Raw genomic sequence first — 27,225 nt, 5'->3', positions numbered from 1 at the left:
GTATATCTGGATTTCCAGAAAGCTTTTGACAAGGTGCCACACAAAAGGTTGCTGCATAAACTAAAGATGCATGGCATTGAGGGTAAAGTGGTAGCATGGGTAGAGGATTGGTTAACTAACAGAAATCAGAGAGTGGGGATAAATGGGTGTTTCTCTGGTTGGCAACCTGTAACTAGTGGGGTCCCTCAAGGATCAGTGTTGGGCCCGCAGTTGTTCACAATTTACATAGATGATTTGGAGTTGGGGACCAAGTGCAATGTGGCAAAGTTTGCAGACGACACTAAGATGAGCGGTAAAGCAAAAAGTGCAGAGGATACCGGAAGTCTGCAGAAGGATTTGGATAGGTTAGGTGAATGGGCTAGGGTCTGGCAGATGGAATTCAATGTTGCCAAGTGTGAGGCTATCCATTTTGGGAGGAATAACAGCAGAATGGATTATTATTTAAACGGTAAGATGTTAAAACATGCTGCTGTGCAGAGGGACCTGGGTGTGCTGGTGCACGAGTCGCAAAAAGTTGGTGTGCAGGTGCAACAGGTGATTAAGAAGGCTAATCGAGTTTTGTCTTTCATTGCTAGAGGGATGGAGTTCAAGACTAGGGAGGTTATGCTGCAATTGTATAAGGTGTTGGTGAGGCCACATCTGGAGTATTGTGTTCAGTTTTGGTCTCCTTACCTGAGAAAGGACATATTGGCACTGGAGGGAGTGCAGAGGAGATTCACTAGGTTGATCCCAGAGTTGAGGGGATTAGATTATGACGAGAGGTTGAGTAGACTGGGACTGTACTCATTGGAGTTTAGAAGGATGCGGGGGGATCTTATTGAAACATATAAAATTATGAAGGGAATAGATAGGATAGATGCGGGCAGGTTGTTTCCACTGGTCGGGGAAAGCAGAACTAGGGGGCATAGCCTCAAAATAAGGGGAAGTAGATTTAGGACCGAGTTTAGGAGGAACTTCTTCACCCAAAGGGTTGTGAATCTCTGGAATTCCTTGCCCAGTGAAGCAGTTGAGGCTCCTTTCAACGTTTTTAAGAAAAAGATAGATACCTTTCTAAAGAATAAAGGGATTCGGGGATATGGTGTACGGGCCGGAGAGTGGAGCTGAGTCCACAAAGATCAGCCATGATCTCATTGAATGGCGGAGCAGGCTCGAGGGGCCAGATGGCCTACTCCTGTTCCTAGTTCTTATGTTCTTATGACTGTTATTTTCAGTCTGCAACCCTCCCCACCAATGACAGCGGGAGCAATCCCACCTTCGGAAGTCCCCTTTCACCTGTTTTATTAGTCTACCCAAATTCAATTTGTGAAGCTGACCCTATTCCCGTGCCACTTGAATACCCAGGTACCTAAAACTCCCTCCCACCACCTTGAATAGCATCTCCCTCAATCTCCTCTCCTGCCCCCTTCCCCCTTGCCTGGATCACAAAAACCTCGCTCTTGCCCATATTCAGTTTATAACCTGGGAACCGGCCAAATTCCTCCAATATCCTCATAATTCCTTCAATCCCCCCCCCCCCCCCCCAACGGGTCCGTTATATAAAGGAGCAAATTGTCCATATAGAACGAGATCCTATGTTCCATCCCCCCTCTCACAATCCCCCGCCAAATATTTGATGTTCACAGCGCCATTGCCAACTAGGCCAGGGTAAACAGTAGTGGGGAGAGTGGACATCCCTGTCTTGTCCCCCGACACATGCTAAAATATTCCTTGGCAGGACTCTATGCTGACTGTTCATGGTGGGCACAGTATATCTGGTCTGTGTTTGATGTTTCTTTTCAATCAGGTAGTTGAAAGGCATAACCTATTCAGCAAAAGCTAGCCTTTTGTACTGTATTTGCAAAACTAGTAATGGTGCCCTTTTCTTCCCCTATAAATTGTCCTTCAGATATTTTCTCTCAAATATCAGACTCCAATGGAATAATGATCTATGTGAAGTTTGACCAGTTTCTGCGGGAGGTGCTGAAGTTACCAACGGCAGTGTTTGAAGGTCCTTCCTTTGGGTACACAGAACAAGCATCGAGATCATGCTTTTCCCAGCAGGTGAACATCTATCAAATTGTAATTGCTGTAATTGCTGGAAATAAGATGTATGTATTGAGGCTAAATTTGCAGGAACATTTTTCTAATTGTCCACCTTAATTTCAATGGGAAACTGTGGAATCGTGGGGGGAAAAAGGCTTGCATATACATGATTTCCTGAGTTTCCAGGACTATTCTGCTTTGAGTGGTGCCAGATGAGTGACAGAACTCCCTCAAAAATTCATCTCCCATTCTGTCAAAACATTATTTAATGATGCTGAAACCATCCTCAATCCATAGATTTTAAATCAAATTGCCATGAATTAAAATAAATTGAGGAATACTTGAGTATTCGTCCACTTTTGTAACTAACTTCGAGGTGAAGGAAATCATAGTTCCTGAAATAGCAATAAATCTCAACGGAATATGTTTTAAAAGTAGCTTTAGAAATTCTCATGCTAAAATATTATAAAATATTAAATGTTCCATGTATATCTGGAGAAAGGTTAAGCTCTCAATTTAAATTAAATTAAGTTTCCTGTTCCAATTATATGTCTACTGACAAAATATTATTTGCCTTCTAATACAAAACGAAATACTGTGGACGCTGGAAATCTGAAATAGCTGCCAGACCTACTGAATAATTCCAGCATTTTGTGTTTTCATTATGTTAATTGTCATGTCCAATGGACCTGCTATGTATTTCCAGAACTTCGTGATTTTATTTTATATATGCATATTAACCGACTACTTTAGTCAATATTTAGAATGAATTGTTACTAGGTCTGCAGCATGGTTCAATTCCCGTACCAGCCTCCCCGAACAGGCCCCGGAATGTGGCGACTAGGGGCTTTTCACAGTAACTTCATTTGAAGCCTACTTGTGCCAATAAGCGATTTTCATTTCATTTTCTTTATGGCCCTGATTGCACAGGTATCCAGTAAGGTGGAACCTGCTAGAGATGCAAGAAGAGCATATGTCCCATGTTACACATTCTATGTTTAAACTAGTATGGCAGGGGGGTGGGCACGGGGAGCAATAGGTCAGAAGGTGAGAGCATTGAGGGAGAACTAGGGAATAGGGACAGTGTGGCTCTGAGGCAGAGCAGACGGGGAGAAGTTGCTGAACACAGCGGGTCTGGTGGCCTGAAGTGCATATGTTTTAATGCAAGGAGCATTACGGGTAAGGCAGATGAACTTAGAGCTTGGATTAGTACTTGGAACTATGATGTTGTTGCCATTACAGAGACCTGGTTGAGGGAAGGGCAGGATTGGCAGCTAAACGTTCCAGGATTTAGATGTTTCAGGCGGGATAGAGGGGGATGTAGAAGGGGAGGTGGAGTTGCGCTACTTGTTCGGGAGAATATCACAGCTGTACTGCGAGAGGACACCTCAGAGGGCAGTGAGGCTATATGGGTAGAGATCAGGAATAAGAAGGGTGCAGTCACAATGTTGGGGGTATACTACAGGCCTCCCAACAGCCAGCGGGAGATAGAGGAGCAGATAGGTAGACAGATTTTGGAAAAGAGTAAAAACAACAGGGTTGTGGTGATGGGAGACTTCAACTTCCCCAATATTGACTGGGACTCACTTAGTGCCAGGGGCTTAGACGGGGTGGAGTTTGTAAGGAGCATCCAGGAGGGCTTCTTAAAACAATATGTAGACAGTCCAACTAGGGAAGGGGCGGTACTGGACCTGGTATTGGGGAATGAGCCCGGCCAGGTGGTAGATGTTTCAGTAGGGGAGCATTTCGGGAACAGTGACCACAATTCAGTAAGTTTTAAAGTACTGGTGGACAAGGATAAGAGTGGTCCTAGGATGAATGTGCTAAATTGGGGGAAGGCTAATTATAACAATATTAGGCGGGAACTGAAGAACATAGATTGGGGGCGGATGTTTGAGGGAAAATCAACATCTGACATGTGGGAGGCTTTCAAGTGGCAGTTGAAAGGAATACAGGACCGGCATGTTCCTGTGAGGAAGAAAGATAAATACGGCAATTTTCGGGAACCTTGGATGACGAGTGATATTGTAGGCCTCGTCAAAAAGAAAAAGGAGGCATTTGTCAGGGCTAAAAGGCTGGGAACAGACGAAGCCTGCGTGGAATATAAGGAAAGTAGGAAGGAACTTAAGCAAGGAGTCAGGAGGGCTAGAAGGGGTCACGAAAAGTCATTGGCAAATGGGGTTAAGGAAAATCCCAAGGCTTTTTACACGTACATAAAAAGCAAGAGGGTAGCCAGGGAAAGGGTTGGCCCACTGAAGGATAGGCAAGGGAATCTATGTGTGGAGCCAGAGGAAATGGGCGAGGTATTAAATGAATACTTTGCATCAGCATTCACCAAAGAGAAGGAATTGGTAGATGTTGAGTCTGGAGAAGGGGGTGTAGATACCCTGGGTCACATTGTGATCCAAAAAGACGAGGTGTTGGGTGTCTTAAAAAATATTAAGGTAGATAAGTCCCCAGGGCCTGATGGGATCTACCCCAGAATACTGAAGGAGGCTGGAGAGGAAATTGCTGAGGCCTTGACAGAAATCTTTGGATCCTCGCTGTCTTCAGGGGATGTCCCGGAGGACTGGAGAATAGCCAATGTTGTTCCTTTGTTTAAGAAGGGTAGCAAGGATAATCCCGGGAACTACAGGCCGGTGAGCCTTACTTCAGTGGTAGGGAAATTACTGGAGAGAATTCTTCGAGACAGGATCTACTCCCATTTGGAAGCAAATGGACGTATTAGTGAGAGGCAGCACGGTTTTGTGAAGGGGAGGTCGTGTCTCACTAACTTGATAGAGTTTTTCGAGGAGGTCACTAAGATGATTGATGCAGGTAGGGCAGTAGATGTTGTCTATATGGACTTCAGTAAGGCCTTTGACAAGGTCCCTCATGGTAGACTAGTACAAAAGGTGAAGTCACACGGGATCAGGGGTGAGCTGGCAAGGTGGATACAGAACTGGCTAGGTCATAGAAGGCAGAGAGTAGCAATGGAGGGATGCTTTTCTAATTGGAGGGCTGTGACCAGTGGTGTTCCACAGGGATCAGTGCTGGGACCTTTGCTCTTTGTAGTATATATAAATGATTTGGAGGAAAATGTAACTGGTCTGATTAGTAAGTTTGCAGACGACACAAAGGTTGGTGGAATTGCGGATAGCGACGAGGACTGTCGGAGGATACAGCAGGATTTAGATTGTCTGGAGACTTGGGCGGAGAGATGGCAGATGGAGTTTAATCCGGACAAATGTGAGGTAATGCATTTTGGAAGGTCTAATGCAGGTAGGGAATATACAGTGAATGGTAGAACCCTCAAGAGTATTGAAAGTCAAAGAGATCTAGGAGTACAGGTCCACAGGTCATTGAAAGGGGCAACACAGGTGGAGAAGGTAGTCAAGAAGGCATACGGCATGCTTGCCTTCATTGGCCGGGGCATTGAGTATAAGAATTGGCAAGTCATGTTGCAGCTGTATAGAACCTTAGTTAGGCCACACTTGGAGTACAGTGTTCAATTCTGGTCGCCACACTACCAGAAGGATGTGGAGGCTTTAGAGAGGGTGCAGAAGAGATTTACCAGAATGTTGTCTGGTATGGAGGGCATTAGCTATGAGGAGCGATTGAATAAACTCGGTTTGTTCTCACTGGAACGAAGGAGGTTGAGGGGAGACCTGATAGAGGTCTACAAAATTATGAGGGGCATAGACAGAGTGGATAGTCAGAGGCTTTTCCCCAGGGTAGAGGGGTCAATTACTAGGGGGCATAGGTTTAAGGTGAGAGGGGCAAGGTTTAGAGTAGATGTACGAGGCAAGTTTTTTACGCAGAGGGTAGTGGGTGCCTGGAACTCGCTACCGGAGGAGGTAGTGGAAGCAGGGACGATAGGGACATTTAAGGGGCATCTTGACAAATATATGAATAGGATGGGAATAGAAGGATACGGACCCAGGAAGTGTAGAAGATTGTAGTTAAGTCGGGCAGCATGGTCGGCACAGGCTTGGAGGGCCGAAGGGCCTGTTCCTGTGCTGTACATTTCTTTGTTCTTTGTTCTATGCTGTGCTGTGGTACCTAACCGTGAGCGTAAATGTTCTTGGGTAAAATGTATCCAAAGCTTTCACTGTTTTAAAAATTAGAATGCTTAAGTTTCTGTTTTTGGTGCTGTTGGGTGATATAACTATAGTCCTAACTGTAAGCCTGTCACCACTTAGGGCTATTTAGCACAAAAAAAAAATTCGAAGTTGGATAAGTGTGTATCAGTTGCCTCCTTTTAACGTATGGGGGTAAAATTTCCTTTGGGGTTGTAATCAGAAAGTTACACTCAAAATGTGTGAGGCCACACCTACCAGCACCTAAATTTACTGCCGATGTTACTAGCATGCGTATGAACACAAAAATCAGCACAATCAATCAGGGTCCGAAGAAAGTGCCAGACTAATACCATGGGCTGGATTCTCCGATCCTGCGGCTGTGTCCGCAGGATCCATCTGGTCTTACGACCAGAAAGTCGGCGGCGCCCTGCACCGATCCTCCGTCCAGTGGGGGCTAGCAGCCGTGCAGCTAAACTGGCTTTACCTGCGGTTACGGCCACAGGCTGACCGGGTCCGTGGCTGAGCATGCGCGGACCCGGCCTGTGAAAAACTGCCCCCCTGAACCAGCCTCGCCACCCTCAAACCACCCCCCACCAGTCCCCCCAACCCCCCCCCCCCCCCCCCAAAGACCCCCCCCTGCCAGCGGAACAGCTCCCCCGACTGTGGTGTCACTGGACACAGTCCGCAGCCGCCACACGAGGTCCCCGAACGGTGTGAGCATACGCGAGCGACGACGTCGGGGACTCGACCCATCGGAGGCGGGGCATCGGCGGAGGGCCTCCGATGACGTCCAGAAGCCGTCCTGACGACGTGCGGCATACTCGAGAGTACGCTGTTTTTGAGGGGGCGGAAACAAGGATTTTCTGGCTGATCGGCAAACGCGATTTTGGCGCCGGCGAACGGAAAATTCCGCCCTATCTCTTCCTTATTTTTCCAAAATCTGAATTTTCAAGTAGTGTTGAAAGCTCCCGGTTCTTCTCCAACTCCAACCATTTGTTTATTCCCAGCCCTTATCCTTTTTTCCTTTCCCTATTGCCCCTCTCCATCCTGAGTTAGCAATTTCTCTCCCGTCTTCTGTTCAAAATGCCACGTGTCTTCTCAATCCCGTGCCATTCCCCCCCTTCATCCCATTGGTGCCCAGTTAGCCAGTCTCGCTTTGTCCAAGGGTTTGTGGACCGGAATCCTACTTCTAACCCCAAGCTGCAGGAATTACACACCTTGGGCAGAAGGGTTGTGGTTGGGGGTTGTAAAAGCCTCAAAGTGTGAGTGGTTTGGAATACTGCCATGATTCTGCCGACTTTTGGGTTTTACCGGGGCTCATTTGGAGGTGAGTGGGAACAGCCTTGGAGCTGTCATGTCAGTCATGTGACTATTTATGAATCAATTGTGAATTCTGATTTTAAAAGGGAGTGCATGGTTTTCCCAAGCTGTGTGAAACTCGCCACAAGGCGAGAGCACAGAAGGAGTCATTGATCGATGAAACTGAGAGACTGGAAATCCTTTAAACAGTGAAACTGCATCGCTGCTGACTTGAAAGGCTTGTGATCATGGCACTTCCTGAGAATCTGATTTCACTGCTTCACAGGTGGTATCCAAATTTAGCAATGTAATTTGCTGTACCTTGGATGTTACTTGCCTTAATCTGAATTTCCCTGCTCTCACCTTCACAGCAGTGTGGCAGCAACATATACAGCTATAGTCTGGATCTTTGATAAACAAATGGAGTGGGGATCACTTAATGCAGGCACGGGGATAGCAGCATTTCCATGGGCTCTGGGGCTCCTCATCCTTCCTTACACAGCATATAGTTGCCTAATCCAGAAGTGAATACTCCATAGTATGTCCCCAGAAGATTTATGTCTAAACGTAGATGACAGAATGCTGAGGAACCCTCAGAAAATTGTCGACAAAAAAGGGCAGTTCAATGCAGCTGGGGTGGAGCTGACTCCTTAACATGGTGACTTGATCCCCAAGCGCGCTCTTGACCTGGCATTCTCAAAAGCTCTGCAGATGACGACTGTAAACATCATTAATGTCTTTGACGATAGACTCGGCTTGTTAGCACAGAATATTAGTGCTTATGCTACTGAGCTGCAGAATATTAATAAGAGGTTTGATGAAACCGAGGAGAGAATCCTGACTGTCAAAAATGCAACTTCCTCAACTGAGGCCCGCTTGCACTCCTTGGAAACCTAACTTCTATGTCAGAGATCCTGGAGGATCTGGAGAACCAAGGAGGGAAGAAAATGTCTGGGTCGCCGGTTTGCCAGAAGGAGGGGATGGCAAGCTCCATATTAAATTATTTGAGAGCTGGCTGCCACACTTTCATAATCTGGACACAAAAGCTGGGCATATTAAGTTGGAAAGGGAACATCTATCCTGTCTTTGAAGCCGAGGGACAATCAGTGTCCCTGGCCCCTAATTATTTGTTTTCATAGCTTCAGAGATCACCAAATAGTATTGGAAGCAGCAAGCTGTGGTGGAACCTGGCTCTGAGGGGGCAAGTGTCCCTTCCAAGATTTCTCGCCGGTGACACAACAGAACATCGAAGCTTTGATGAAAGTTAGAAAAAGACTCAAAGCTGTTGGAGTGAATTATGTCCTGCTTTATCCCGCTACACTGAGGGTGATATCCAACAACTCTGTAAAGATATTGGACAATCTGGCTGAGGCCTTGGCTTTTGTGAACTCCATGGAAGGCAATAACATGGGAGTAATAGTCTGCAGTGCACAACTCTATCCCCATTATAATGCTTCCTGCCTGATCTTATGTTGTTATCATGACAGCAGGGATGTGGTGGCAATCAAGCACTATATTGAATGTTGTATTCTTAAGAATCTCCGAGACTTCCATTTATCTTGAATGGAAAACACCTTTCAAGGTTTTCCTTCTAGCTAAGGAGTGTAGGTGGTATGGTAGTGGGGCTGCATGATAGATCTCTGTCTTTTTTTCTTCTTATCCTTAGTTTATGACGGTAATTCTGTTTTACAGTCTCCTTACTTTAATCATGATAAATAAGAGTAGTGCCATTGCCGGGAAGTTGGTGAGTGGGTTAAGTCTTCATGACTGGGGTTAAAATGCGGGAGGGTTATTTCGCTTCCACTTTCATACTGGCATATCTTTTCTCTTTTCTGAGAAGTATGTCTCCTGTGTGTAATGAATGAAAGGTTGTAGAGATAGCTCTACCGATTGTCACATTTGCTGCTGAATGCCCCCTTAGAATTTATGTCGTCACAACATTTTTGTATTGTTTTTGTTTTTGGGTTAAAAAAACTGTTAACTGGGTCCTGCAATGATACAGGCAGGTTTCCTATCTGAAAAAAAGATGCTATATAGAACATAGAACATTACAGCGCAGTACAGGCCCTTAGGCCCTCGATGTTGCGCCGACCTGTGAAACCACTCTAAAGCCCATCTACACTATTCCCTTATCGTCCATACGTCTATCCAATGACCATTTGAATGCCCTTACTGTTGGCGAGTCCACTACTGTTGCAGGCAGGGCATACCACACCCTTACTACTCTCTGAGTAAAGAACCTACCTCTGACATCTGTCTTATATCTATCTCCCCTCAATTTAAAGCTATGTCCCCTCGTGCTAGACATCACCATCTGAGGAAAAAGGCTCTCACTGTCCACCCTATCCAATCCTCTGATCATCTTGTATGCCTCAATTAAGTCACCTCTTAACATTCTTCTCTCTAACGAAAACAGCCTCAAGTCCCTCAGCGTTTCCTCATAAGATTTTCCCTCCATACCAGGCAACATTCTGGTAAATCTCCTCTGCACCCTTTCCAATGCTTCCACATCCTTCCTATAATGCGGCGACCGGAATTGCACGCAATATGGTGTCTATGGTGCCTCTCGTATGGGAAGGTATGTTTTGGTGGACACCCGAATGTGGCTGATTGAGCTACATTAAAAATTTGCTCCTGGAATGTGTAGAGAAAAAAAGATTATGGGCTAGATTCTCCGTCGGCAGGATCCTCCCTTTCGCTGGCAGTGGGGGAGCGCCGCACCAGAAAACAGATGCGGCGGGACGGAGGATCCCGCCCTGTGGCTTTACTTAAAAAGGAGAAAGTTGACATAGTTTTATTTCAGAAAGCTGCTTTAGATGACAAGGAACACTCAAAGGTGAAGAGGGACTCAGTCTAGCAGGTGTTTTTTACCTCGTTCTCAATCTTCAGTCAGGGCGTAGCAGCATTAGACAATAAAAATATGTTTTTCGGAGTGGAGGACTGTGTGAAGGAAAAGGGGGGTAGATGTGTGATTGCCAAGAGACTTTTACATGGGGAATTTGTCTCGATAATAAATGTGTATGGTCCACCAAATTATTCTCCTGATTTTTTTATTGAAGTCTTAATGGACTTTGCTGATTTAGCGTTGGTTAATTCCTTTATAGATGGGGACTTCAATTGTCACCTTAACCCCTTGGTGGCCAAACTCCCAATAACCACAATAGGGGCAGCACGGTAGCGTTGTGGATAGCACAGTCGCTTCACAGCTCCAGGGTCCCAGGTTCGATTCCGGCTTGGGTCACTGCCTGTGCGGAAGTCTGCACATCCTCCCCGTGTGTGCGTGGGTTTCCTCCGGGTGCTCCGGTTTCCTCCCACAGTCCAAAGATGTGCAGGTTAGGTGGATTGGCCATGATCAATTGCCCTTAGTGTCCAGAATTGCCCTTAGTGTTGGGTGGGGTTACTGGGTTATGGGGATAGGGTGGAGGTGTTGACCTTGAGTAGGGTGCTCTTTCAAGAGCCGGTGCAGACTCGATGGGCCGAATGGCCTCCTTCTGCACTGTAAATTCTATGATAATTCTATGAACCAGAATATCCCCCCCCCCCCCCACCAGACAAACATGGCCACTAGTATTGTTTTGTGAGGAAGTGGGGTATTTGGATGTGTGGAGAACACGACACCCAAAGGATAAAGAATTCACTTTTTTTCTGCTCCCCATCAATGTCACACTAGAATTGACTATTTCTTCATGCCAAAAACAATCCTACATTCATTGATTTTCCTGCTCTCTAGATAGTATTGTAATCTCCAACCATGCACCTGTTTTTCTCGAGCTTGAAGGACTCCAGCCCCCACAGTCTAGATCATGGAGATTTGATATGGCTTTGCTGAGGGATAATTCCTTTACCTCGTACTTTAAGGCGGAATTTCATCTCCTTTACTCAGTCAATTCCTTCACTGGTGTAAGCCCCTCCTGTGGCTTCTGCTTATGCGGCGAGTCATTTCATAAAAGGCCAACAAGAGGTGTTTAATGCTTGAGCGCCGGGTGGAAATATGATTGCCTATGCTGAGAGAGAGTATGACAGGAGTCCAAGTCACATGTTGTTGAAAGAAATTAAGCAACTTAAGAAATTAAGTCGATTGTGACGACTGGAGGACTTTAAGAATATTGGATTCGAAGTATTGGACGATGTAAGGGTTAAAAACCTGGGGACAGAGTGTGTTTGACTGCAATGGTCATGTTTTTTTTAAGAATACTGTTTTGCAGGGCCTGGGTGCTTTTACCAGCCAGAAGGTGAAATTGACAAAAGAATGTGTTTTTCAGTCTGGACCAAAGACTGTGGTTTGACTGGGAATGTCTCTGGGGAGTTACAGAGAGACATTTTGAAAAGATTTTGAGAGGTAGTTTTTGGAGAATGCCTTGGAGAGAGGAGTTAAATTCTGACCTGTCTGACCCTGAGTCCACAGTTATCCCACAGTAAAATAGATGGGGAGCTGTATGTTTATGTTCTTGTTGTTTAATGGGAAATTGAGTTGTGGTATTTTTTTAATATTATTATTGATTTCACAGTTATTTACAGTGACATTTGCTATGGATAACCCCAATAATATTTTAAAAAAGGAAAAAACAGGAACCTACAAAATGGTAGAATAGGAGGTTCGGGTGGGTCAGACCCCTATGTTCCTCCTTCTTTGCAGTCCAGTCTTTCTGATCCTTGGGTTTGTAACCTGAAAAGGCTCCGAACTCCCTTGGGAGTTCCATTATTCCTTCCATGCTGACTAGTGGGTTTGAGACATAGAGGAGCAAGTCATCCACATAGAGTGAGACTCTGTCCTCCCGGTCTCCCCTCTGCATGTCTCTCCACCCTTTCACTGCTCTGAGAGCTATGGCCAGTAGTTCAATGGCCAAAGCAAATAACAGTGGGGCAATGGGCATCCCTGCCTCATACCTCTGTGCAGCCGGAGGCATTCGGAGTTGGTGGGGTTTGTCCATACGCATACCACGGGAACACTTTACAGTAGTTTCACTCATGAGGTGAACCCCCGGCCTAAACCCAAACCGTTCCAGCTCCTCCATGAGGTACCGCCATTTGATTCTGCCAATGGCCTTCTCTACGTCCAGGGAAATGATCAGTTCTGGTATCTCCTCCCCCCGTGGGGTCATACTCACGTTCAGCGGGCACCTGATATTCGCTGTTATATGTTTGCCCTTGACAAATCCCTTCTGGTCCTCCGCAACTGACTTTGGCACGCAACCCCCCAATCGCCTCGCCAGGGTCTTCGCTAGAACTTTGGTGATCGTGTTTAGGAGTGAGATGGGTCTGTACGAACTGCACATCATCAGGTATTTGTGTTTGTGAGGGAACAGTGATATCGAAGCCTGAGCCAGCGTGGGCGGCAGGGTCCCACTCGATAGCGAGTAATTGAACACCTCCCGCAGGTGCGGGGCCAGTCGAGCTGAGAGTGGTCATGGAGAGTATTAACTCCATGCAGCCGGGGAAGAGATCAGGGCTGGAAGGATTCCCGGTAGCCTTCCATAAAAGATTTGCTACTGGCTACCTGGAATCCGTCCAGCCCTGGTGCCTTCTCCGGCTGCATGGATCAATAGCTTCGAGTCCCTGCTTCTTTTCCTCCCCAACGACTGGTATGTCAAGCCTCTTGAGGAACTGTTTCATCTTCGAGTCCCCTCCAGGGGCTCGGAGGTGTACATCTCTCAGTAGTAAGTCACATTGATCATTGATCTCGTCAGGCGCTGCAACACTTGCCCCCCCCCCCCCCCCCCCCCATCACTGCCTTCAGTGCCTCTCCATTCTGATTGCAGGATACATACCCGACGATTGGTTGTGCCATTCTTTCAGAGAAAGCCTTATCGGCTAGGAGCGCTGTGTAAAGCCTCCATGGTGGCTGCTGGGCCTGGCCTGTCTCCAACCTCACATCCACGTAGTGAGGAGTGTGGTCGGAGATGACTATTATGGAGTATTCCACCCCTACCATCCCTAGAAGCACTGACTTTGCCATTGTGAAGAAATCAATTTGGGTGTAAACGTTGTGGACCTGGGAGAAGAAGGAGAACTCCTTTTCCCTTTGGTGTGTGATCCTCCATTGCCACCCCACCCATCTCTTCAATAAAGGCGCTCAGTTCCCTCGCCATGACCGATTGCTTCCCCAATTTGGGCCTTGGTTTGTCCATCCGTCGTTCCTGAACTCAATTGAAGTCTCCCCCCATGATGAGTCGGTGGGAGTCTAGGTTGGGGATTTCCGTCATGGTCTTTATGCTAAAGTCTGCGTTGCCCCAGTTAAGGGGCGTGCATATTCACCAGCACCACCGGAGCCCCTTCCAGCACACCGCTGACCATTACATACCTCCACCCGAGTCTGTCACTGTGTTCATCGCGGGAAATGTCATCCTCTTTCTAAACAGTATGGCCACCCCACTAGCCCTTGTCCCGTAGCATGCTTGGTTATCTGTCCTATCTTATCCTCAGTCGGTCCTTCTCCGCCAGGTGTGTCTCTTGGAGTAAGACTATATCAGCCCTCACGCTTTTCAAATGGGCGAAGACTCTCGATCTTTTCACCGGGCCGTTGAGTCCCCTGATATTCCAGGTCACTATCCTCATGGGAGGTTTCTGCTGCCCCCCACCCCCCTACCCACAGGGTCAGCCATACTCATGTGGACGTGCCCCTGGACTCCAGGATTTCCCTTTGTTTGGGGGCCATCCAAGATGGTGGCTGTTGACTTCTTTGCTCCAGCCGTCCCCACATGCAGCATTCTACCCTAACCCCTCCCCTCCACCCCACTTAATCTCTGATCGCCCCTCTGCCATTGCTGTTCCCCCTTCCCTGTGCCCCTGTAGGCTTCACCGACCCCACTCCCCCACCACCTCCTATCCTCTCTTTCCCCCCCGCCCCCCCCACTCCGACCTAGTGTCCTTCCCCTTCCTTCTGCCAGAGGCTCCCTCCCTTTCAGGACCTGCACTGCGCCCCCCCTCCCCCCACTCCCCTGTAACAGCATGTTCTCCAGCATGGTGGCTCCCCCACTGGAGGCGACTCCCACACTCCTCCCATTTTGTGTCCCCCTCCCCCTCCCCCCTTCTCATCTTGATGCCCCTTTACCTTCTCTCTTTCTCCCCCCCCCCCCCCCCCCCAGGACTCGCAGTCTTTAGAGCATAGAACATATAGTGCAGAAGGAGGCCATTCAGCCCATCGAGTCTGCACCGACCCACTTAAACCCTCACTTCCACCCTATCCCCGTAACCCAATAACCTCTCCTATCCTTTTTTGGGCACTAAGGGCAATTTATCATGGCCAATCCACCTAACCTGCACGTCTTTGGACTGCGGGAGGAAACCGGAGCACCCGGAGGAAACCCACGCAATACGGGGAGAACATGCAGACTCCGCACAGACAGTGACCCAGCGGGGAATCGAACCTGGGACCCTGGGGCTGTGAAGCCACAGTGCTATCCACTTGTGCTACCGTGCTGCCCAAATGAAGAAATTTAGGAAATGAAGAAACACTATCATCAGCAATGGTCCATATGTGTCCATTACTGTTGCTATTTCCCCAGCACGTTCTTGTGGATAAACTCCTCTGCTTCCCCTGGTGTGGTTAAATAATGTTCCCTATTTACATAGGTCACCCAGAGTCTTGCCGGGTACAGCATCCCGAACCGCACCTTGCTCCTGAATAAAGCTGCCTTGGCTCCATTGAACGTGGCCCGGCGCTTGGCCAGGTCGGCCCCAATGTCTTGGTATATTTGGATCATAAGCCCTTCCCATTTGCAGGATCGTGTGTTCCTTGTCCAGTTCACGATCTGCTCCTTGTCCAGGAATCGATGGAGCTTGGCGATAATCACCCACCGTGTTTCTCCTGCCTTGAGCCTCTGCCGGAGCGACCTATCGGCCCTGACCACCTCAGGGGGCTTGGGGAAGTTTTCTGCCCTGACCAGCTTTCCTAACATCTGTGCCATGCAGTCCGTTGGGTTTCTACCTTCTCTGCCTTCCGGCAGCTCAACGATCCTAAGGTTCTGGCAACGAGACCTGTTCTCCTGGTCTTCCACCTTTCCCTTCAGCGCTTCCTGGGCCGCCACCAACCTTACCACCTCTGCTTTGAGTGAGGTGATCCGATCACTCTGGTCAGTGGCTGCCTTCTCCAATTCTTGCACTTTCGCCTCCTGCGTCTCTGATCAAAGTTCTATTCTTTCCACCCATCTTTGAGTGGGGCCAAGGCATCTGTTTCGCCGACTTCATTGTCGCCATAAGGTCCTCCTTAATGGAGTCCCTAAGTTTTAGGAGCTCTTGTCTCTGAAGCTCCATCCATTGCCGTGTCGCCAGGTGGGCCGGCAGTTGCATCAGTGACCTGCTTGATCTGCCATGGCCTGATCTGCCTCGCTTCTTGTGTCTGTAGCCTCGATTTTCCTCTCCTAGCTCTTATTGTTCTTGTTGTCTTTTCGGCCTCTTTGCTAGTTTGAGGACATTTCCTCGGATGTTCGATGTTTCAGAGTGAAGGTGGAGGGTTTTTTTCCGCTTAGCGACTGATTTGTGGGTCAAAAGGACTTGGATTGATGTCTCTGGGTGGGATAGCCACCTTTCAGGCAACTGCTCAGCACATCCCCGCCCCCCGAAGTTCCTGAGTAGTAATGTTTATGGTGTAATTATAAGCTGTTCTTTTCAGGTGTGAAGTTAAAAAGTTTAATATTGTATTCATTTTTTAAAAAAAATGTTGAGTACCCAATTCACTTTTTCCAATTAAGGGGCAATTTAGCATCACCAATCCACCTACCCTGCACATCTTTGGGTTGTGGGGGCGAAACGCACGCAAACACGGGGAGAATGTGCAAACTCCACACGAACAGTGACCCAGAACCGGGATCGAATCTAGGACCTCAGCGCCATGAGGCAGCAGTGCTAACCACAGTGCCACCGTGCTGCCCTTAATATTGCATTCATAATTAGGTTTTGTCCAAAAAATAACCAAGCCCTATTTCTTCATGCAAATCACTCCTGAAGTTAATCCTTCTTTCCGCAGTCCAACAAATAACCTAAAATATTGGATTTTCGGTCCAGTATCCTGGCCACTGTTGGGGTCTGGGCTGGGATCGTAATAGGCGACACAGTGGAGGGAAAAAGCACAAGATCATGCTTTATGCAGATAATGTGTCGCAGTTTATATCGAAGCCGGACATTTCTGTTCCCTCTGTTATTGATGTGGTGGATAGATATAACTTTTTGTCGGACTAGAAAATCAATTTTAGAAAGTCTGAGGATATGCCATTGGATTTAAATCACTCATCTGGTTATTGTGGTTACCCCCTCCTTTAAAAATTTATATGGGGCAAATTTCCCCCCATTAATTTTGGCTTTTAGGTGGGACCCGCTTTGTTGGTCCTCCTTGCCGATATCATGGTTGGACAGGATAGCGTTGATTAAGATGAATGTGTTGGTGAGGTTATTGTATCCTTTACAGATGCTGCCAATCTTGTCAACTGGTAGGGTCCAAAAGGAAATCAGTAAAATGTTCAGTTCAGTTTCAAAGAAACCTTGCTTGGAATTGGCTAAACTGTAAATCTCTGGCTCCAAGAGGGGTTAGGGTTTGCTGAATATTAAAATGTATCAATTAGCTTCTCATCTTAGATTTATAAGGGAGTAGGTCAGGGAGGACTCCTCCTCCATCTGGCTCGACATTGAAGCAGGCCAGTCTGTGCACTACTTATGGACCCTGTTGTTTTACAGCGATTTTAAGGCTGGATCTACCAAGTATGAAAATCCTATAATTATCAACACTCTTCGAGCATGGAGGATGGCTTGTCAGCTGGAAGGGTGATCAAAATTAACTTCCACTGTCTCTCTCCCTTTTAGGGCAACCCGTAATTCTCACCCGGTCTTATGGACCATGGGTTCGATATCTGGTGCGATTGAGGTTTTCATAGGCTGGGAAACATGTTTAGTGATGCTTCCTTGTCACTTTCGAGCAGCTGAACATTCTCCCCATGTCTGCGTGGGTCTCACCCACACAACCGAAAGATGTGCAGGGCAGGCGGATTGGCCACGTTAAATTGCCCTTTAATTGGGAAAAAAAAATCTTTTGAGCAGCTGTGCCAACAATTTGATATCCCGAGATTATCCCTTTTTAAAATATCTGCAACTTAGGGACTTTCGCCTTAATAAGACAACTAGGCATCTTGACACCAGTCTCCCCAGTGGAACAAATCCTGATCTCTGTGGAACATCAGCAATTAATCAGCAGGTTTTATGACAATTTTTGTTCTAGATCCTGTTTGAGTAAATTAGGAACACTGTGATCATGGGAAAAAGATTTTGCAGTCAGGATGAAGAGACCTCGGGTAACATATGGGAAATTGCCAATAAAACTTCAGTCTGTAATAGAATGAAGGAGACACAGTTCTAAATATTACACCGTCTGCGTATCGCACCAAGCTTGAGACACAGGTTTGACCTTACTAAATCCTCGTTGTGCCAAACGTGCAAGATAGTCAAGGGTGGCTACATTCACTGTGTATGGTCCTGTGTCGAAATTCAATCCTACTGGCTCGGTATACTTAAAGAGCTTGAGAAGATATTCGGCGTGGCCTTAGAATTTGATGCCTTGTTCCTAATTCTGGGCCTCACAGATAGAATCGTCGACACTAGTGAAAAAAGGCTGTACAATATCCGAACCTTCACGGCATGGAAAAACATCCTTTACTCATGGATTAGTGATAAATGTTCAGAATTGGCATAAAATTATCATGGAATGAGTCCCTATGGAGTTCCTAACTTGCATACTCCATTGCAAATCAGATGCAGTCTGTTGAGTATGGGACCCCTATCACAAATTTATAGGCTTCGCCATACCTGAATTGTTCCTCCAAGGTTTTCCATAAGTTCTGTAGCACCGTCGTGAACTCTTTTGAATTTAAAAAAAAAATGTAATGTTTTTAAAATCCCAACCCCATATTATTCCCGAAGTACACCCACCCAGTCCCCCCAATCCCCCACCCGCCCTGAAAGAAAACAAAACCTTAATCGGACTAAAAAAAAAGACAACCCCCCCCACAACCCCACAACAGCTGACCATAACCAGTTCCCTGAAAAAGGAGATGGAGGACTGCCACCGAGAGTAGAACCCTTCCGCCGCCCCGTTATGGTATACTTAATCGTCTCCAGGTGCAAAAATCCATCAGGTCCCCAACCAAGCTGAGACCTTAGGCAGCATTGGGGATCTCCACCCATGCAGAACTCGCCTCCAGGCTATTAGAGAGATGAAGGCTAAGACATCTGCCCGTATCCGCCCTCTGCAGCACCGGCGAGTCTGATATTCCAAAAATGGCCGCCAACAGGCACAGCTCCGTGACATTGTATCAAAAAAGGAGACCAAGAAACTAACAAGCTTGGGGTAAGACCAAAACATGTGCATGTGATTTGCCAACCCCGTAGAGCACCGCTCACACCTATCCTCCACCCTCGAAAATAACCCACTCATACGTATCCTAGTCAGGTGCGCCCTTTGCACCACCTTGAACTGGATCAGGTTTAACCTCGCACATGAGGAGGTGAAGTGGACCCTGTGAAGAGCCTCACTCCACACTCACCCCTCAAAGGCCAAACCCAGCCCACCCTCCCACTTCCTCTTTACTTCCTCCAACGATGCCTGCTCCTTCGCCAACAGCTGCCCATAGACATCCAAAATACTACCCTCCCCCAACTCGGACAGGGGCAGGACCCTGTTCATAAGTGAAGATGATGGTATCAGGGGAAATTAAGGAAGCTGCATGCATAAAAAAACGCTTTCCTGAATACATTCCCTCTCGGGAGCTGGAACTTCTCTCACAACTCATCGTGACCAGTGAACCTACCCTCCAGAAACATGGGCGGGATTCTCCCCTACCCGACGGGGCGGGGGGCCCGGCGCTGAGGAGTGGCGTGAACCACTCCAGCATCGGGCCACCCCAAAGGTGTGGAATCCTCCGCACATTCAGGGGCTAGGCTGGCCCCGGAGTGCTTTGCGCCCCGCCGGCCGGGGGGGGGAAGGGGCTTGGCGCCACGCCAACAGGCGCCGAAGGACCTCCGCCGGTCGGCACGAGTTGGCGCATGCGCAGGAGCGCCAGCGTGTGCTGGCGTCATCCCGGCGCATGCGCGGGAGGGTTCGTCTCCGCATCGGCCATCGCAGAGGAATAGAGTGCCCCCACGGCAGAGGCTCGCCTGCGGATCGGTGGGCCCGGATCGCGGGCCAGGCCACCCTGGGGGCACGTCCCGGGGCCAGATCCCCCCGCGCCCCTCTGAGAACCCCGGAGGCCGCCCGCGCTGCCAGGTCCCGCCGGTAAGGACCTACTCCAATTTATGCCGGCGGGACTGGCAAAAAACGGGCGGGACTTCGGCCCATCGTGGGCCGGAGAATTCGGGCGGCCACGGAGCCCATTGAGTCGCGCCGGTCCCCGCCATTCTCCGAGGCGGGTGGCGCGATTCACGCCGGGGTGATTTCTGGGAGGCTGGAGAATTCGGAGAGCAGTGGGGACGGGATTTACGCCGACCCCCGTGATTCTCCGACCCGGCGGGGGGGTCGGAGAATCCCGCCCCATGTCTCTAAACTTCTCCAACCCCTCCCTCTCCCGAACGATGTATCTAAGCCATACAGCACAAACCTATGGTTCCTGCAGATCGGAGCCAACAGCAACATGGAGCCCAGTTTAAAATGCTGCCTAAACTGATTCTAAATCCTCAAAGTGGCTATCACCACCGGGCTGGAAGAGAACCTGGCAGGGGACAAAGGGAGTGGTGCTGTAACCAGGGCACTCAAACTTGAGCCTATGCAGAAAACCGCCTCTATCTGCCCCCGAATAGAGCCCAGATCCTCGAACCACACCAGCATCTTATCAATATTTGCCACCCAGCAATAGTATAACAGATTTTAAGATAAAGATACATAGTTTTTTGAAGAATAAAGGGATTAAGGGTTATGGTGTTCGGGCCGGAAAGTGGAGCTGAGTCCACAAAAGATCAGCCATGATCTCATTGAATGGTGGAGCAGGCTCGAGGGACCAGATGGCCCACTCCTGCCCCTAGTTCTTATGTTCTTATGAGGTAATCGCAAGCCCGCAACTGCCTATTGCTTTGCAAAACGATCCTACGAACTTGAGGAGTCTTACCAGCCCAGTCAAAAGTAGAAATCAATTTGTTAGCCCTGCAAAAGAGAGCCTGAGCAAGAAATACTGGGAGACACTGGAACAAAAACAAAAACCTCAGGAGAATATTCGTCGGCACCGTCGGCACCCTTCCCGCTAAGGTCAGAGGAAGGGCATCTTACCTTTTCAAATTGACCTTCACTCCATCTACCAGACTAGAAAAGTTAAGTTTATGGAGCCTGGCCCAAAGGCCACCAGGATACCCAGATACCAGAGGCTAGTCTTGGCTGGATGAAAAGATCAGCTCTCCTATCTGGAGATCTCGCCTGAAAGAAATTCACTCGTCAAGATTTAACTTGTACCCTAAAAAGGAGGAAAATTTTCTGAGCAGCTCCATTATCTCCTCCACATAGGAGAGTGGGTCCGTAATATATAGCAACAGACCGTCTGCATATAAGGACACCCTATGTTCCCTCCCCCACGCTCTATCCCCCTATATCTGGTAGACTACCTCAACGCATGGCCAATTGCTAAGGCAAACAAAAGCAGAGACACCAGACACCTCTGTATCCCTGTTCAGTTGGAAATACCCTTGCTCAGGGCATTAGTATGTACACTCGCGGTGGGGGCACGGTACAAAGGCCTCATCAATGAAATAAATTTTGGCCTGAAGCTGAACCACCCTCGGGTTTCAAAGAGATACCCCTCACTCAACTCTATCGAACGCCGTTCTCCACGTCCATCGAAATAATCACCTCTGACTCGGTCCCTAAAGAGGATGACAACACAAGATTTAACAGCCTCCTAATATTGGCTGACAACTGCGGGCCCTTAACAAATCCAGTCTGCTCCTCCAAAATCACACCCGGTAAGCAGGGCTCCAAACGCATTGCCAACAACTTAGCCAACAACTTAGCGTCAGCGTTTAACAATGAAATGGGCTGATACGGTCCACATTCCATGGGATTCTTGCCTTTTTCAGGATCAAGGATATCGAGGCCTGCGTCAGCGTGGCCAACAACACATGCCTGGGAAACGGAATCATTAAACGCATCCACCAAACTGTTTGTAAAATTCAATCTGCAACCAACCCGGACCCGATGCTTTGCCCATCTGCATTAACCTAATACAACTCACAATCTCCTCCATTGGCATCTCCAACGTCTGCCTCCTCTCCTGCTCCACCTCTGGGAACGTCGACCCATCCAAAAACTGCCTCACTGATCCACCCTCCTCTGGAGGCTCTGACTCATACAACCCATGATAGAAGGCTTCAAACACATCATTAACCTTCTCTCGGGCAGAAACTACCCCAACACCCGAGTCCCTAGCCTGAACTATCTCCTGGGAGACTGCCTGCTGCCTCAGCTGGTGAGCCAACAGACGATCAACTTTCTCACCCTACTCATAAAATGTCCCCCTCGAGCGATGCACCCGGGTCACCGCCTTAGCCCTTTACAACAACTCAAAATCCATTTGCAATTTCTTTTTGTCCACCAATAACTCCGGCACCTGGCCGATCGAGTACTGGCAGTCCACCTCGAGAATGGAATCCATCTGCCTCTCAACATTCCCAGATTTATCCCTATGGACCTTAAAAGAGATTATTTCCCTCCTAACCACTGCCTCAGGGCCTCCCAGATGGGTGGAAGGCGAGATCGCCTCATCCCTTTTAAATTCCACGTACTCCCCAATGGCAGAGGATATCCGCTCACAAAAACTCTTATCCGCGAGCAACATTGTGTCCAGTCTCCATGGGGGCCTCTGAGAGCGGCCAACATCAAGTGCACAAAATGCGGAGCATGATCTGCTATAACGATTGCCAATACCTCACCTGAGGAAAAAGAGACCTACCCTGAAGAAAAAGTCAATCCGGGAATAGACCCGACGGCATGAGAAAACAAAACTCCCTATCCCTCAGAAACTTAAACCTCCATTCCCGCCCCCCCCCCCCCCCCGTTCCATGAACACCAATAACTCTTTCACCACCCGCTGATGATTACGTACCTCCCACCTGGGTCTGCCAATATGTTATGTTACCCACAAAAAAACCACCCTCTTATTGACCAACACAGCAGTACCCCGTGCCCTACAATCTAAACCTGAGTGATATACCTGCCCCACCCATCCCTTCTGCAACCTTGTTTAATCCTTAATTCTCAAATGGGTCTCCTGTTAAAAAAAACACATTCGCCTTCAAACTTCACAAGTGTGCAAACACCTACGACCTTTTCACTGGACCATTTAACCCACTCATATTCCAAGTTATCAACCGGATCGGGGGCCTCAATCCCCCTCCCAAATCAGCCAGAAGCACCCTGTGAGGCAATCCAGCAGTGCCTCAACCTGTGCCAGCTCCAGGCCTACTCAAGATGGCCACTGTGGTAAACCACTGAACATACATTACATGTATTACGGTACACTGCTAGTGTACTCCAGTCATTACAGTAAATCCCAGCCTGCTGGCTCCACCCAGCAGGCCCTGTATAAAAGTGTATGCTCTCCTGCACTGCCCCCATTCTTGGGTCCAGCTGTCGGAGGCTTTACATCTAGCACAATAAAGCCACAATAGTTCACCATTCGTCTCATGGTCATTGATGGTACATCAATTTATTGTGCTAGAATTTTGAAGATGAACGTCTTACTCAAGCCGGATCGCCTGGAGCTGAACCCACACGCAGCCGACACCACAGCGACTTTCGAGCACTGGCTAGCCTGCTTTGAAGGATATCTCAGAGCATCCACTGAAATCATCTCAGACCCACAGAAGCTCCAACTACTCTACGCACGGTGAGCCCACAAGTCTTCCTCCCATTCAGGACGCTCCCACCTACACGGAGGCTATAGAACTGCTGAAAGGACAGTATAACAGGACTGTAAACCAGGTGTTCGCCAGGCACCTCCTGGCCACGAGACGACAACTCCCCGGGGAGTCTCAGGACGATTTCCTGCGTGCCTTGCGGCTACTTGGCGGAAACTGTAGTTGCCAGGCGGTGTCGGCAGTCCAACACACAGAGCTGCTGATCAGGGATGCCTATGTCACCGGCATTAAGTCCAACTACATCCACCAGCGCTTATTAGAAGGGGGTACACTCGGCCTCACAGAGACTGTACAGCTCGCGAACTCCTTAGAAGTGGCCTCTCGCAACCTGGAGTCCTACACCTCCGACGGCGCGGCATCCTCATGGCCGTCATGGGCCCCGCCATCATCCGACCCGGGTACACCGCACGCCTGTGCCGCGCGGCAGCCAGCTAACTCCGGAGGCCCCAAATGCTACTTTTGTGGCCAGAACAAGCACCCCAGACAACGTTGCCCAGCACGGAGCGTGACCTGCAACGGGTGTGGTAAGAAGGGCCACTTTGTCACCATTTGCCAGGCTCAATCGGTCACTGCCGTTTCTAGGCCCAGCATCGCTACCGCTACATCCCCCATGTGCGATCCAGGGGCAGCTCACCCTCACCATCGCCATCGAAACGTGCATTCTCCACGAACATGCTAGCCACCTTCGCCGCCACATGCGGCCCGTGGGCGCAGCCATCTTCGGCGCCATTAACCGGTACACGCAGCTCGATGCGTACCCCCTTTCCCGCATATCTGACAAGGTCAATCAGATTGCGCAGTATTGAGTCTTCTCCACCGTTGACTTGAAATCCGCCTACCACCAGCTCCCCATCCGCCCGGAGGACCGCCAATACACTGCATTCGAAGCAGATGGTCGCCTCTACCATTTCCTTAGGGTTCCATTCGGCGTCACCAATGGGGTCACGGTCTTCCAGCGAGAGATGGACCGAATGGTTGACCAGTACGGGCTGCGGGCCACATTCCCGTATCTGGATAACGTCACCATCTGCGGCCACGACCAGCAGGACCACGATGCGAATCTCCAGAAATCCCTCCACACGACTAAACTTCTTAACCTTACCTGTAATAAGGAGAAATGCGTTTTCCATACAACCTGCCTGGCCATTCTTGGCTACGTTGTGGAAAATTGAGTCCTCGGGCCCGACCCCGACCACATGCGCCCCCTCCTGGAACTCCCCCTCCCTCACTGTCCCAAGGTTCTGAAACAATGCCTGGGATTCTTCTCACATTACGCCCAGTGAGTCCCTAATTATGCGGACAAGGCCCGCCCTGCCTTCAACCACATCAAGGCGGACATTGCCAAAGCCACGATGCACGCAGTCGACGAGTCTCTCCCATTCCAGGTGGAGAGCGACACATCGGACGTGGCTCTGGCCGCCACCCTCAATCAGGCGGGCAGACCCGTGGCTTTCTTCTCCCGACCTGGCTGACAGTTCCTGGGCCCGTCCTCCTCCGGAAGCATGCGAGGAGCCATAAATCAGACCCCCCTCGTCGAAAAGGTCCTCCTCCTCCATGTGAACCCACAGTACGCCTACGTGGCACACCATGACGGGCGGCAGGATACAGTCTCCCTCCGGAACCTGGCACCCGCTGGTTCCCCATCCACCATCACCACCACCCCCGATCTGGTACCATCTTCACCCCCCCCCTCCGGTGGCGACCACCGCCACCCCCGCCCCTGCACCGTTTTCCCCCCCCCCACCAGCGCCGATCACCACCACCCCCGCCCCGGCGGCGCCCGCCTCCCCACCGGCTCAACTACTGGGTGAAGAAGGAGAGTACAACACCCTCCCGGAGTCACAGGTACCCACGCCAGCGCCCGCACCACAGCCAGGGCTGAGGCAATCGCGGCAGAAGGTCCAAGCCCCCGACAGACTCGACCTGTAACTTCGCTTCACCCCCGTTGGAATCTTTTTTAAATAGGGGGTGAATGTGGTAAACCACTGAACATACATTACATGCATTACGGTACACTGCCAGTGTACTCCAGTCATTACAGTAAATCCCGGCCTGCTGGCTCCACCCAGCAGGCCCTCTATAAAAGTGTATGCTCTCCTGCACTGCCCCCATTCTTGAGTCCAGCTGCCGGAGGCTTTACATCTAGCACAATAAAGCCACAATAGTTCACCATTCGTCTCGTGGTCATTGATGGTACATCAGCCACCACATCCCCTGTAAAGCCAGTCCCAAAACAAAGGAATCGTCACCGTCAGCAGTCCACCCCTCCCCCTCCCAACCCCACCCCATTGTGAGAACCAAACAAACAACAAACAGAAGAACACAAGCCTGCCTCCCTGTCCCCAAGCCTAAACAAAGCAGAAGCAAAAAGCCTGAACTCATTACCTTAAAAAAGAACCACCCTCATGGCAATGAGCTACACACATCTCTCCTTCTCCACTCCCATTAACTCGCTATACTGCCAGCAGGTTGACCCCTGCACAGGGTAAAAATGAAGGTTAACAAAACAGCATATCAATGATCAACTCCCCTGCCCCGACCAAATATTAATACAGAACACTAGAGGAAAATCAAAGCCCAGCTCCCCTCCCCCAAACTCAACAACATAATATACAAACCCCAACCACGCCCTAAACAAACACCCACCAACAAGCCCAGGCACCACCCCAAGCCCTTCCCCATATTACAAACATCCTCCAAAAGATACACATGCAGATGCTGAACAATGAGCAAACAACAGACTTCATCGTCCTCAGATACTTAAGTCCTTGCAACTTTTTTTTAAAAACATTTTATTTGGGTATTTATAGTTTCTATAATAATAACAATAACAACAACATGAACGTAATATATAAGACATTTCCATCCCTGACACGCTCCTCACGCCTCCAACAAAGAAACAATAGCCTAACCCCCCCCTAGCTTTCTGCCTCTGCTGACATTTAATTTTCCCCGAAAAAGTCAACAAACGGCTGCCACCTCCGGACAAACCCCTAACATTGACCGTCTTAGGGCGAACTTTATTTTCTGAAGACTGAGAAACCCAGCCATGTCGCTAACCCAGGTCTCTGATTTCGAGGGCTTCGAGTCCCTCCACATTAACAGTATCCGTCTCCGGGTTACCAGGGAGGCAAAGGCCAAAACGTCAGCCTCTCTCACCCCCTGGACTCCCGGCTCTTCTGACACTCCAAAGATTGTCACCTCTGGTCTCGGCACCACCCTTGTTTTAAGTACCATGGACATGACATCAGCAAAACTTTGCCAAAATCCTCTAAGCTTCGGGCATGCCCAAAACATGTGGACATGATTTGCTGGCCATCCCGTGCACCTCGCACACCTGTCCTCTATCCCAAAAAACTTGCTCATCCGGGCCACTATCCGGTGGACTACCTTAAATTGTATCAGGCTGAGCCTGGCACACGATGAGGATGTGTCAACTCTGCCTAAGGCATCCGCCCACAAACCCGCTTCGATCTCTCCCCCTAGCTCATCTTCCCACTTGCCCTTTAGCTCCTCTATCTGAGTTTCCTCCGACTCCAAAAGCTCCTTGTAGATATACGCTACCTTCCCCTCTCCCACCCCCGTTCTGGAAAATACCCTGTCCTGTATCCCCGGGGATGGCAGGAGCGGAAAAGTCGGAATCTGCCTTCTCAAAAAGTACCTGCAGATACGTAAACCTATTCCCTGCTGTCAGTTCAAATTTCTCCTCCAAATCCTTCGAACAGGGGAAGCTCCCATCTATAAATAAATCTCCCATCCTCTTGATCCCTGCTCTCTGCCATCTCCGAAACTCTCCATCCAGCCTTCCCAGTACGAACCGATGGTTATTGTAAATCGGGGCCCAGGCTGATGCTCCCTCCGCTCTCCTATATTTCCTCCACTGCCCCAGACTCTCAGAGCTGCCACTACCACCGGGCTTGTGGAATACCAGGCCGGCGAGAACGGCAGTGGCGCCATTATCAGT

General features: G+C 49.1%; 1 protein-coding gene across 21 annotated transcripts in view; it reads left to right on the top strand.

Annotated features, from left to right (window-relative positions):
• Positions 1–27,225, top strand: part of dtna (dystrobrevin, alpha) — a 513,111-nt gene that overhangs the window by 308,987 nt on the left and 176,899 nt on the right. For all 21 annotated transcript variants that reach the window (XM_072467819.1, XM_072467814.1, XM_072467818.1 and 18 more), the window contains one exon: positions 1,886–2,040. In XM_072467819.1, the coding sequence (XP_072323920.1) occupies positions 1,886–2,040 (155 nt within the window). The remainder of the gene's footprint in view (positions 1–1,885; positions 2,041–27,225) is intronic.

The sequence above is a fragment of the Scyliorhinus torazame genome, chromosome 11, assembly GCF_047496885.1.
Source record: "Scyliorhinus torazame isolate Kashiwa2021f chromosome 11, sScyTor2.1, whole genome shotgun sequence".
NCBI classification, from domain to species: domain Eukaryota; kingdom Metazoa; phylum Chordata; class Chondrichthyes; order Carcharhiniformes; family Scyliorhinidae; genus Scyliorhinus; species Scyliorhinus torazame.
This window is presented reverse-complemented; position numbering and strand designations above follow the sequence as displayed.